This window comes from Papaver somniferum, chromosome 11 (genome assembly GCF_003573695.1).
Source record: "Papaver somniferum cultivar HN1 chromosome 11, ASM357369v1, whole genome shotgun sequence".
Lineage (NCBI taxonomy): Eukaryota > Viridiplantae > Streptophyta > Magnoliopsida > Ranunculales > Papaveraceae > Papaver > Papaver somniferum.
The window spans coordinates 113,447,580-113,460,134 of NC_039368.1; the positions used below are offsets into that span (position 1 = coordinate 113,447,580).

Consider the following 12,555-nt stretch of genomic DNA (forward strand, 5'->3'; position numbering starts at 1 on the left):
CCTCTATATCCGCTTTGTACAACTGACTCTTTTCTGTTCGCTCTGGATTGAAAGCTTGCAACCTGTTTATCAGTTCGGAAGGCATTTCTAATTCATCGTCTGTATCAGATTCTGAGTACACAATTTTCTTCTTCTTCAATCCAAATATAACAGCTAATATTTCAGATGTGCTTTTTACAACCACAGGATTGTTATTTGAATCGTAAAAACAAAAAGCATGTTCTTTGCCATAAGCAACACTGTACTTTGTCACCATTTCAACTACTGCATCATTAGTCCTCGCCCAATGTTTTAGCTTGATTTCTTCATTAATAAAAATTTTAAGTACATTCCAAAATGGGCTATCCATAAGCTTCTTCAACTGCAATTCAATGAACCACACTTTCGTTTTATCTTTCTTTCTGGATTCTTCATCCTTCTCAAAATGAGTATTGAAAAACTTACATAGACCATTAAAACTGCATTTATACATCCATCTACGCTGTGCTGAACTTGATTTGACTACAAAAACCAAAAGAAGCACAATCAAAATATGTTTCATACTTGTTGTGGACACACTTTTGGACATCAAGCAAAACCCAGTTTCATACAAAACCATGGATGAAATCACACAGGCATGCATACCTATATTGCACATTAAGGATCATTAATCTAGTAAAAACATTTAAGTTTCTAATCCATTAAAATGAAACAGAAATCATGGAAATGGTTATAATATGATAATACCTTTCTTTACGGTAGCAGAGGTTGAATCTTCTTCATTTTCAGGTTGTTGTTGTTGTTTGTGATCTGGTGATCCATAATCTGCCTTGACTACAAAAAACCAAAGAAGCACGAATCAAAATATGTTTCATGTGTTTTGTGCGCACAATTTTGGACATCAAGCAATACAGAACTAGTAAGAAGTTAATCATGTAAATAGTCCTACTTTTTCAGTACCTTTCCTGGGAGCTGGTTTCTTTGTTTTTGGTAATCGTCTCGCTGGTACTTGTTGTGTCTTGTTAACCATTGTTTCTTCTTTGATTTTCTAATCTGTGTAATCAGAAAAAACAGATTAACAGATTAAACCAATGATTGAAGAAGAAATCAATTAGATTAACAGATTTAACCAATGATTGAAGAAGAAATCAATTAGATTAACAGATTGAAGAAACAGATGATGATAAAAGACTAACATATTCACATATTAACAAATCGTATTATAAAAAAAACAAACCTAAAATCGATTCACAGATGAAACCCTAGAAAACAGACGGTGAAAAAAAACCTAAAATCGAAACTGATGATTATAAAAGACTTACGCAATCGATAAACTGATGATTGAAACCCTAAAATCTATTAATCTCTTCTTAACCGATTCAGCTGATGGTAGAAAAAGAGAGAAGAAGACTGCAGCTGAGAATGAATGAGAGACTGAGAAAAGAAATGAAATGAAAACTCGAGTAGAGATGGGAGATAAAGACCAAGAGGAGAAACATCCTCTAGTTCAGTTTGGTGTGGGGTGGAAGCATCTGTCACGCATGCGAATGGCACGCGCGGAAAGCTGTCATTGTAAACAAGATAGTTCAGGTGAAGAGAAATGGCCGCATCGAAATATGATGTTGGGTCTACGACATCTGAACAATCCTTGTTTACAATTATTCTTAGCGTGCAGCTGTTATCCACGGCGATACGGAAAGACCATAATAGCCTTATAGTTATAGATAATAAAGTTGTAATTGTTTGGACGGTCTCCGACTCTCTAGTTTAGAAGCAATGCATGTTTTTATTTTGAACCAAAACATTGTCATGCGCTTTAACTTCAAGTACCCTTGCAAAGTAAAACTCTTCTGGTTATCTAAGATGTTAAGCCTTATAAGGAAATGACCTTTCACAGTGCATGATGGTAATGGATTGAAGTGTTGAACTTATATTCTGAACATGTAAACTGCGGGTAAGCAAAGACAGGCATGATGTACAGTAAGTATAAACTGAAGGTCAAATTTATGAAATGAGCAGACAAAACAAAGATAACCACTGCAATAAGAAAACTAAGACCTAGAATTCTCAAATTGGAACAACATTACAAATTCACCTCAACAAAGATTAAACTAATAACATTAGACTATTGTAATATAGTTAAAAACCTGGTGTTGTGTTAAGTAATACAAAAATACTGTGCTTTCAACCAAAATATACTACAAAAAATATTTTTTTAAGGAAAGCTGCCCTATTACATCAAGATTTATGGCTGATTAGAATTAGGAGCATTCCACACAATGGCATTTTCACATGGCCTCAACATTTAGGCTGTCATTTTATGCCTCATTTCACGGCATATTTCTCTGCCTTTTTTATCATCCATTTCAATAGATTTGTTAGATTTTGCATACCTTTTCATTAGATAGCATGTAAAGAGGAGGCAGTCTGGCTTAGGTCCTTGCTGTGGACATGCAAATTGATGAACCTTTAGGTTATTTATTGTTACCACTAAGTGTGTGTTTACTATTGGTGTGATAAACCATGCCATTGTTTGTGCATCTTTAAGGCATGGATCTTCAACGCTGCCGCCAACCAATGAGTTCAGGAAATGCCACTCTCAGCATTTAACATCCAATACCAATAGAGTCCAATGATGTCTCGAGGCTCTTGGGTCCTGACTTATATTCATGGGAATGAGGAGGAAGTCCAGGTTGTCCAGCTCCATTTTTTCGATAGGTTTACGAACAATTTCATCTATTTGAACTTGAAAACCATTACGGACAGCATACTGCATTTTTATCCCCATAATTCAATTTGGTATCATTCAGAAATCATGGATTAAATTAAACAAAACGTCACAAAACAAAACAAAACAGAGAACGTCGAAGAACTAACCCATGCCATAGGGTCCAAGTACGCACACTTATTGTACTTTGGATTTTCCGTTTGATGGTCCAATGCAGCTCTCATTCTCCTCTGTAATGTGGAGAACTGTATCGCTTGACTGTCAACAAAGTCATCAAATAGTAGTTCTTTCAGTGTAGAATCGAGTACAATAACTTCTACATTTGCCTCATCAACAACATTCACATCCATGTGAAACGCTTCGTCACTACAGGGTTTCAACAAAACCATCATCATGTTAGTTCAGTAGATAAACATGACACTACTGTAGCTTAGAAAAGTCTAGTGAATGTTAAAGTCAGTTGTACAAATATTCTAGATAAGCAATTCTAATTCTATGCTCATATCATAAGCGATGTCAACTAAAGAGCAAAATGTGGCTCTATCCGATCTCGGGGAGGGAGGCGAGTTACAGATGACAACTCCTTGCCCATGGACCAGCACAACAAGATCTTTGAAATACCTCCCCATCTGGTTCTGTCTCTCTTGGATACCTTGTTCTTGTTCTTCGGTGATCACTTCATTAAAAACATCTCATTGTCCAACATAAATCATTGGCTTTTCTAGATTACAGCTATTACCAGAGATTTCTCGAGGTCTTCCAGCTGGAAGATAAAGCACATGAAAAAGTTACCACTTGCTCTCAAGAAAAAATGCAGTTTTCAAGTAGGGATGTAATTTTTGCCCGGCAGCCCGAGGCCCAGTACCGTCCGCCCTGTCCCATGACAGCTCATAGGCGACCGTGGCCCTGTACGGGCTGGCCCGACCTATCCCATTTAAATAAGAGGGAGGGCACCACAAGTAAAATTTTCTTGCCCGACCCAATACCCTCTCTATTATCCCGCCAATGTTACCCGCCCTGTTAACCCGCCAGTGTTATCCATTTACCTAGCCTAAGTGATTGTTCTCATTTGTTTTATCCTAGAATATACTTCGTACGTATACTTAATACAGTCAACCCTCATAGTTCTCATATGTGTTTCTTAACTTTTACTATAGGAGTCTAAATTTGTTAACCATATAAAGAAAATATTAAGCAAAATCTAGGACAGTTTCCTTTTTTGATGATTCAATTCAGAAAAAATTATAGAAAGTTGGTTTATCTTATTCCCATTTGAATTCTCGTATTTGATTATTAATTTTAAGTAAAACTTGTGTATTATTACTACTTTCATATATTTTTAATAATATATCTGTTTGTAATATTCAAGGCTCTCCCGGCCCTACCCGCCCGAGCCCAGATTATAAAACAGGTTTGGGTAGATCATGGGTACTAACTGTAGATAAATAACCCTGCCCGCCCGGCCCTCTTAATTTCATGGATAAAAGATGTTCCTGCCCGCCCTATACCGTCCCAATTAATAACCCAATTTACACCCCTAGTTTCAAGGATTGATTAAGAATCTGGACAATATCTTTTATTCTGTCTCTTCAAGAACAGACATCATAAGAATAAGAAGGTTAATGTTCTTAAGCTAAAATTGAAAGTTTGCTGGGAAAAGAGATGACAATATCATTCAAAGGCCATAATGCTTTTACAAAATTCACCATAGTTGCTACCTACCTAATAAGTTGTCAAGATGCTTGACAATCATGTATTCGAAGTTTATTTTTGACACACAGAAAGCCACTACCTCCCTGTAAGTTCTTTGTAGAGTAATCAATCAAATTAAAAAACGAAACTTGTACTAATTTACTCTCTGGAGATAGTTTGTTGCAGTCCTAGGATGGTGTATACTTAGTCCTCCACTGAAGTTGACTCTAAATCTCTAATGACTTAAACCCATCAGAACCCAAAAATTCCATCGAATTCTTTGAGACATTTCCACAAACAGTTATCATGCATTTGTATGGCAGTATGGAACCTTAAGAAAAACACCGTCCTAGTTCTATAAAAATAGCTCAATAAATTGTAGTAAAAAACATTGACATGTGAGTTAGATTCATATTGAATATACAGAATAAGAATAAAGCTTCATGGAGTGCAAGTGCAAAGAGACTAACTTAAGAGCATAGAAAAATTATACCTGGGTTTTGAATGTCCCCCTTCTGCAAGAAGAAATGCAGACGAAAATACGGAGCTCTTTGTTTACATTTCAAGGATGTTTCTGGAATATGATAGTAGGTTAGGTGAATAATCAGGGTTGAGAGAGAAACAGAGAGGATGAAATCAGTAGTATATCTTTTGCTTTTGTTAGTAGTGACATGACAACTTTGACCTTAAAGTATTTTTCATTCTTTTCTGCATGCATGGGTGTTTTCGTAAAAAAGCCAGCCTCTTTGCATTATGATAGCATTTTATCAGTTCAGTGGTTGGAACTTGGTTGGTTCGAAGGAGTCCTATTATTTTGAAACGGAGTGACGACCGGAGCGTTGTCATCTTCAAGCAGATGGAAAATCTCATTGAAAGTCTTGCGGACAACTGCAATAGTTACAGAACGGAGGATCATTTACCCACTCATTGAAAGTCTTGCGGAGAACTGCAATAGTTACAAATCATTTACCCGATTAAGAAGAGTTCCACGATGATTCTTAACCATGAACATCTGGAAAATCAAGGTATTTGTTATAATTGTTTGTTCTATCGATGGACAAAATCTATAAATAAAATTTCAATCTCGGGCTGGGCCGAGACACGTTCTTTTGATAGACATGTAGCCCATTCACATTGTAGCTGGTGACACTACAAGCATACCAGTCTCCAAATAAAAGATAGATTACTCTCGTCTAATTGATAACACTGAATACATCTAAATAGTCTAGCAAAACAAGGTATAATAATATCAGCATCCACGGATGAATAACTGAAGGAAGATTTTAGGTCAACAGTAAAAGCCTCTCTCTTTCCTCATCTCTCTCCCTCTTCTCGGGTCTTTGCCTGCTTGATCCTCACCTCCTGCTGCCCCCGATGGTCAGGGTTTTCTTTTTCTTTTTCGGTTTTTTTGATCCACCCTGGCTGTTAAGAATTACTTCTTCCTGTCATGCATGAAACATCGATCAGTGTGTTTCATATTTAACTCCTACCGAAGGTTTTAGCTTCTAATAAACACTTATTACCTTCTCAAGAGAAACAATGTATTTGATCACTGTCTTTGCTGCAATTTTTACTGATCCACCCGTGTTGCCGATGTTGTCACGGTATTCCTGTCACGAATGAAAGATGAAAAGTTCTCACTATACTCCTAACAACGGTTAACACTGCTATCAAACCATATGATGATAGGACCCTGAAAAGTTCAGATATTTCAACAATTCCAACCATCTAAAAACTGAAAAGGCAAGACAAACTGAACAAATTACACAATTTTGGAACCCCATGTGTAGTTCCAGCTAACCGAATGTTTATTGGATCATAAAATAAGGCAGCTATATAAACTAGCAATCACATAATGCAAATACTTGACACGCATGAGCAGACTTATTTGAATACATACTTTGAGAATCCTCAGCACATCTTCCTTAACTGCTTCAACTTTGGCTCTTATAGTACTTCTCCTGCAAAGTAAAACCTTGAGTTGAATACCACATGCGGTGGATGTATACAGATAAAGATCAAAACAAGAAAAGCAGATGGTAACACTCACTTGGACAGCAAAAGATAAGCAAGAATAACAGCAATCGACTGCAGATTCATAATGGGAACAAATTAGAGTAAAAAGGGAAACATATGTAAGACAAAAAGAAAAATCATTCACTATAAAAAGGAAATGCAAGTACTGACTTTTTCGTTTCTGTATTTCTCATCAACAATATTTTGCCAAATACTTCTAAGCTCCGACTATATTTAGATTTTTATTTTATTTTTTTCTACTTGTTTTTACAAGAATAAGATGTAAATTGGATAAATTTATCCATAGTCTTTGCAGTTGTGATATGCATCACTATGACAATATCAAAGCAAGACCGCAAGAGAAATGCTGACCTGAAGCGTGGACAATTTATATTCCAGTTTTTCATCGTAGAGCTCAGACTGGTCCAGCTGTAATATCATAGGCAGAAGCGCTAAGCACAGGTATAAGATATTTGACATCAAAACAGATAAATTTCAAACTGATATCATGAGAAAAAAAGCGAAATGACAATACGTGCAACCTGTTTATTTTTGAGTTGATTCATCCTTGCATCAACTTTTACATAATATCTGCACAATATTAAGTCGATCAGAAGACAGTTAAGCAAAGTCGGACATCTCTTGAGCCGATGCTTTAAATAGTTTAAGAAGAATAAAATCAATGTACAACTCCTAGCTTTGATAAAGGAGGAGCAAAACTTAGACAAACAAACAGGTAAGGTGTAATACTGTGTGAAGAGGTCCAAAAGCCCAGTGATGTAACCATTCTCCTCAAACTTATCTAACAATGCATCTTTTTTCACACCGGTACTGCCATCTGAACAACATAAGCAGGCGTCAGAGAATTTTAAATGTTATTTCGAAACAACTCTTGATGAAGATGAAATCTGGAAAGGTATTCAAACTAATGGTTCTTCACACAGACAAAAAAATACATAAGAATACAAGATAAGATGATAGCTCATCACAAGAAAATAACTGATTGCAAAATCTTAGACATAAGGACACCAAGAACAAGCATAATTACACTTTCTATAAATACCTTAGCCTCGGAAATCATAAAATTTCTAGAAAAAAATGAGCAGACATTCCCTCCATGAAATATATCATACAGGTTGCAGAGTTGGTTACGCATGCTGCAATCAGGCTGGGTAAAAAAAGGGTTATAGTTTGAGAATCATCTTGTTTTTTCTTCTAAGGAAATCTCAAGCAGACTCCTTCGAATCCCTTTCTGTTTAGATATGAAGTTTTGGTCTAATGTTAACTTCCGGAGAAGTTACTCCAGCGCATAGTAGTTAAAATCTTGTATCTTACCTGTATTGGCCAGGTCCGATACACCTTGACAGGGAGTCCATCCGGTTTATTCGATAAACTCGAAGCAACTCTTAAAAGAAAGTTTGATGAGACTATTAAGTCGTGAGGGGGAAGTTGGCTAAAGAGAAGAGTATGAGCTCATTGTTCCCAAAAAAACTCTTAATGTGTTATATACTTATATGCCTGTTTTTCTTGTTCATACTACTAAGGTCTGACAGATTATTTAGTGACTTAGAGGAAGGGACATAGATTTATGTAAGGTTGAAAGGGATGATTTTAATAATCAAGGTCTAAATGTAAAAAGATATCATGTTTCAATGATCGTTACACTCGGAAGATGATTCCCCTACTTAATGAGAAGAGTATGAGCTCATTGTTCCCAAAAAAAAACTCTCAATGCGTTCCATACTTATATGCCTGTTTTTCTTGTTCATACTACTAAGATCTGACAGATAATTTAGTAACTTAGAGAAAGGGACATAGAGGATAGGGATGTAGGGTTGAAAGGGATGTTTTGATAATCAAGGTCTAAATGTTAAAGATATCATGCTTCACTGATCATTGCACTCAGAAGGTGATTCCACTACTTAATATACATAACATTTTTTTCTCGAGTGGTTAATGTGTGTTTCTGACCCCTGATTTATCCTTTTGTCTTATGGACTGGTAAAATCATGTGTTTAAATGAGCAACAGGGTGTATCTGGAATGGAAGATACCATGGACTAAACACAAGAACCGTTCAACTATATCTCAGAAATGCAGGCAGTCAAAAAGAAACCAATAGACAAAAAAGCATTTAGAAAAATCATTGTAAGCTATAAAAATTTCTTTCCTTACCAGTTAATGTTAACGTTGTGATAAGAGACATAAGATGTCCTTCAATTTCATCTCCCTTATGAGTAATGCTTGATGAAATCTGAGAAAATAACCAAAGTAAATCTTGTGAATACTAGAAGAATTCTGCAGTCATTATTAGGCATATAAGAATTAGTAAAACAGGTCTTATGAAGTCATGTAGTTCTTCCTTCATGCACATAAGGGAATGATTATAATAAAAGCATGACTAGATAAAACAATTTCCTTAGTAAGATACTTACTGCATCAATGGAAGCAGGGAATGCAATGTCAGAGTGCCAAAGCATCACTCACAAACTTGTTAGAAGCAGAAGGACAGTGTTCCAGTGCAATATCAAGTGCCGCAATTGCAGACCCATAATAGAAATTATTCAACTTCTCCTGCTTAACAATTTGTAGCATCAAATGAACTCCTCCGGCATCCGCAAACCTCTTCTTATTCTCCACAGAAGATAATAGACAAAATAAGCAATCAAACAAACTCTGCACGAGGTCGAATATTTCGTCTTCGTCCAACACGTCTTCTTTTTTAACAAGAGATTTGCCGAACAGAGCTAGTATTTTTTGGTCCAGCTTGCCTACTTTATTGACAGGACATTTGGTATAAGGTAAAAGAGCTTCTACAACAACAACTACACTGCCCATTTTTCCTAATTCGACAATATTTTCATTACTTGTAGATTGTAAAATAGTAGTTAATAAGCCTGCAGTGTATTGTTTTTTATAATCACATCCTTTAGTCTTGATTACATCCAATACCCAATTAATCAAATTGGTCTGCTTACCAACAATTTCTGCCACATCCGGTCTAAGAAAAATCATATGTGCAATAGTTTGAAGGGCTCCATAAACAACATCATCGTCTTCAGAAAACCTAAAAAAGCATGAAAGAAACTTTCCTACGGCCTGGTATTTTACTAAAAAATCAACGAGACCAGCAGCTTGTGCATCATGCATAACACGAATATCGCCCTGAGTTATCCTTTTAAATTGTAAAAAAATATAAATAGCTAAGTTATTCCCACAATTATCTAATAAATCTACCATCGATTCAAAAACCTTCAGATCTACTAACTCCTGATAAACATTAGGTTTAGCAATGTGGACACACGAACTACGCGGGGTCCGAATGCCCGCAATCAATTGTTAAAGTCTAAAGAGATTACGATGATGATACCCTGATGTGGGTTCATTGGCTCAAAACCCACGGGTTTATCATGGCCTCCTCCAACTTCCCCGTGCGTAGCGATTATGCATGGGGTACAAATATAAAAGGAAAACAACATATATAGGCAAATGCATGCGGAACTAAATGAATGTAAAGTGCTGAAATGTAAATAAGACCAAGGTTTACGTGGTTCAGCACTAAGGCCTACATCCACGGGGTTTGTTGTTCTACTATATTATTCACGGTTACACGAATAGTTGAATGACTTGGGGTTTACATATTTCTCTCCACTATGGGATTCCTTACCTTTGCTATTCTCTCTCTCTCTCCTGATGTTTTTTCGATCCCCCTCCCCCTTTGTGGAGATTGGGTATTTATAAGGTAGAATATGGGACCCATCTCTGAAGACCGTTGGAACCTTATCTTCTAGTGTCTTGTGTCCATCACGCAGAGGTCTGCGTTTCCCCCTCGATCCCGCGGAGGCATCTTCGCTCGTTCCATAGGTCGGTCGACACGTGCACTGCTCAGAGTGTTTAATGCGGGTGGTTGAGGGGTCTGCTCGTGTCAGACAAGTGTCTTCTGCCCCTGTCAGTCCGTGTCAGCTGACTTTCTCTCCACCGTTGATCTTAGCTCCTCTTCTGGGGATGAGATAAAGCAACTCCTAGGGGTTTATTTGGTGCTTCGCGACGCATCGTGTTTTGATGTCTTGGCTTGCATGCTTTCCACGTACCTTTCTGTATACACGTGTCCGATAGTGAGATATATGTGTACACAATTTGCCCCTTTTCTTCAGGCTTAACTGACTAATGGGTGCCTTGAAGAAAAACTATCGTCGCACATTCTTCTCACTCCTAATAACTTCTCCTAGATACTTGGGCACGTCTTTTATTCGTGCATTAACTGCTTATGTAACGGACACGTTTTCCTATTTCTCCCTTAATTTCCTCTTTTCTTTCGGGTATTTTAAGGATAGAGAAGAAATTTAATTTCATTCTTCCTAAACACTCTCTCAGTTCATTCTTCCTTTAAGTTTCCTGTCTGCCTTCATTAAACCTGTGACCTTAAATTCTTTGTCAGTCTTCATTGCACCTGTGATCTTAAATTCTGTCAGTCTTTATTGCACCTGGGATCTTCCCCTGTTCGTTTCTTCTACTTGTTGTTTTTGCCGGTGAGTTTTTCTTTTCTTGATTTCACTGTTTTATGCCGGTGAGTTTTTCTTTTCTTGATTTCACTGTTTTATGCCGTGTTGATTTGTGAATTTTCTGCTATTGTTGTTCCTTGTTTGTGATGAAGAACTTTTTCTGATGCTTGCATACTAGTTTGCCCCTGTTCTTCATCTTAAATTAAGGCAGCCATTACTTCGAGGGTGGAGTATTGAGATTGTATCCTAATTTTAGGGTTGCTATGTTATCGTGGTTGTATTGCTATGAATGTGTTTTTTGATTTTTGGTTATTGTGTGTAACCTGTTCTTGATTTTATTCTTTCCGCAGCCATGTCTGACCGTCCGCGGCCTACTTATGAGACTCCTGATTCTAGGTTGTCGAGATCTCCTCAGCGTCGAGAGTCTCAAGATGATGTTCGTCGGAGTCGAGTTTCTTCCGGAGCGAGAGCCTCGTCTTCTCGGGAAGAGATTCCTCCGATAATTCCGTCTGGCTCACGGAGAGTCTTTAATCACTCAATGGTGCGTCCTCGTGAAGATACTCGGAGTACGCAGGCTCCTCCCCGCGTTGTTGCTTTTGACGTTCCTCCTTTACGTTCGTTAGTGCCCGAGCATCATCTACGGTCTTCTCCAACTTTTAAAGGGAAGAATACAAAGGGCGTAGCTCCTGCGGCTGGATCTTCAAAGAATCCCCCCGTGAAGAGAAAAGCGTCTGAAGCGTTTGTTAGTTCATCCGGCCCCGCCGAGGAGGAAGAGGCTGCTCCCTTGATACGCAGTGTTTCTGTTAGCAGGAGAAAAGTAACCTTCAAGCATATCGATCTTGAAATATTCAAGGAGAAGCATGAGCTACAAGCCTTCGGGGTTCGTTTTTATGCCCCCGAGGATGATATTACGTATGAGCTGATCTCTAAGTACGAATTCGATGAATTTCACTTGTTAACGACGGTTGGGGCCTTCGAGGCTGGTCTGATGCTGCCGTTGTACAAATCGGGTGATTCCTTCTACTACGACGTGCTCGCTAGTCGTGAGGGTTCTTCCACAAATACTCATAGCCGTTCCGTATCCCAATTATCGGGGAATTATCTCCGCGCCCTGAAGGAATGCTATCTGCGGAGTAAGGGGGAAACGTCGATGACCTGCTACGTCCCCAATCCCTTGGAGAAGGAATGGTACACTCCTGAGAATTTCAATAACTCCTTCGGTGATTACGTCAATAGCAGGAATCGCAAGCCGTGGAGTGTCAGCCTTCGGAATCTTCCTGCTCCTCGAGGCGAGATTCGTCTGTTAAATGAGGTCAGCGATGCCAAGCTGAAGTATGTTCCTGGCACGGAGGCGTCCAATCGTCGGAAACTCTTCCCCGCGCGAGAAAGGATCAAGCGCGATCATGACTACGAGTGGTACGCCACTGTCATTGAGATAGTAGGTCCGTGGGCTTACGGTTGGATTCCCGGTTCCCGCGGATGGCGGCCAACCGAGAATAGTAAGCCGCGCGAATCTCCTCCCGCTCGCTATGGAGATTTCTGCCCCTGGCGTCTGAACTTTGCGGGCATGAATTTTCCTTATGCCCTGGATGTCGTAGAGGGAGACGAGGAGGATGGTTCCGGTGCTATACTCCCATCG

General features: G+C 38.4%; 2 protein-coding genes across 4 annotated transcripts; both read right to left on the reverse strand.

Annotated features, from left to right (window-relative positions):
* Positions 1–2,017: 2,017 nt before the first annotated feature.
* LOC113325055 lies at positions 2,018–5,017 on the reverse strand. 3 transcript variants are annotated; one of them, XR_003347971.1, is made up of 4 exons: positions 4,893–5,017; positions 3,360–3,470; positions 2,857–3,073; positions 2,018–2,749 (listed from the first exon to the last, which is right to left on the reverse strand). XR_003347971.1 is itself a non-coding variant. In XM_026573294.1 (4 exons), the coding sequence occupies exons 2-4, from the start codon at positions 3,334–3,336 to the stop codon at positions 2,579–2,581; spliced, it is 396 nt and encodes a 131-aa protein (XP_026429079.1). In that variant the 5' UTR covers positions 3,337–3,470; positions 4,893–5,017; the 3' UTR covers positions 2,018–2,578. The 3 variants fall into 3 exon arrangements, 2 of the variants coding, with proteins under 2 accessions (XP_026429079.1, XP_026429080.1); XM_026573294.1 differs by having other exon boundaries at positions 3,329–3,470; XM_026573295.1 differs by lacking the exon at positions 3,360–3,470.
* Positions 5,018–5,565: 548 nt separating this feature from the next.
* LOC113322888 lies at positions 5,566–9,129 on the reverse strand. The gene is made up of 9 exons (XM_026571070.1): positions 8,850–9,129; positions 8,590–8,668; positions 7,166–7,253; positions 6,958–7,006; positions 6,788–6,844; positions 6,450–6,487; positions 6,300–6,360; positions 5,923–6,009; positions 5,566–5,841 (listed from the first exon to the last, which is right to left on the reverse strand). Exons 1-9 carry the CDS (start codon positions 8,892–8,894, stop codon positions 5,755–5,757), a joined length of 591 nt encoding a protein of 196 aa, XP_026426855.1. The 5' UTR covers positions 8,895–9,129; the 3' UTR covers positions 5,566–5,754.
* Between the last annotated feature and the right edge of the window lie 3,426 nt (positions 9,130–12,555).

What these genes read in the sequence shown, in the direction of transcription:
- LOC113325055 (XM_026573294.1), bottom strand. An exon ending in ACTTGGACCCTATGGCATGG is followed by an intron (nt 2,750 to 2,856) that starts GTTAGTTCTTCG and finishes ATAAAAATGCAG; the next exon opens with TATGCTGTCCGTAATGGTTT.
- LOC113322888 (XM_026571070.1), bottom strand. Translation starts at nt 8,894, where the DNA reads ATGCTTTGGCACTCTGACATTGCATTCCCTGCTTCCATTGATGCA. An exon ending in CTTTTGGACCTCTTCACACA is followed by an intron (nt 7,007 to 7,165) that starts GTATTACACCTT and finishes AATATTGTGCAG; the next exon opens with ATATTATGTAAAAGTTGATG. An exon ending in ACATTGTTTCTCTTGAGAAG is followed by an intron (nt 5,842 to 5,922) that starts GTAATAAGTGTT and finishes CATGCATGACAG; the next exon opens with GAAGAAGTAATTCTTAACAG.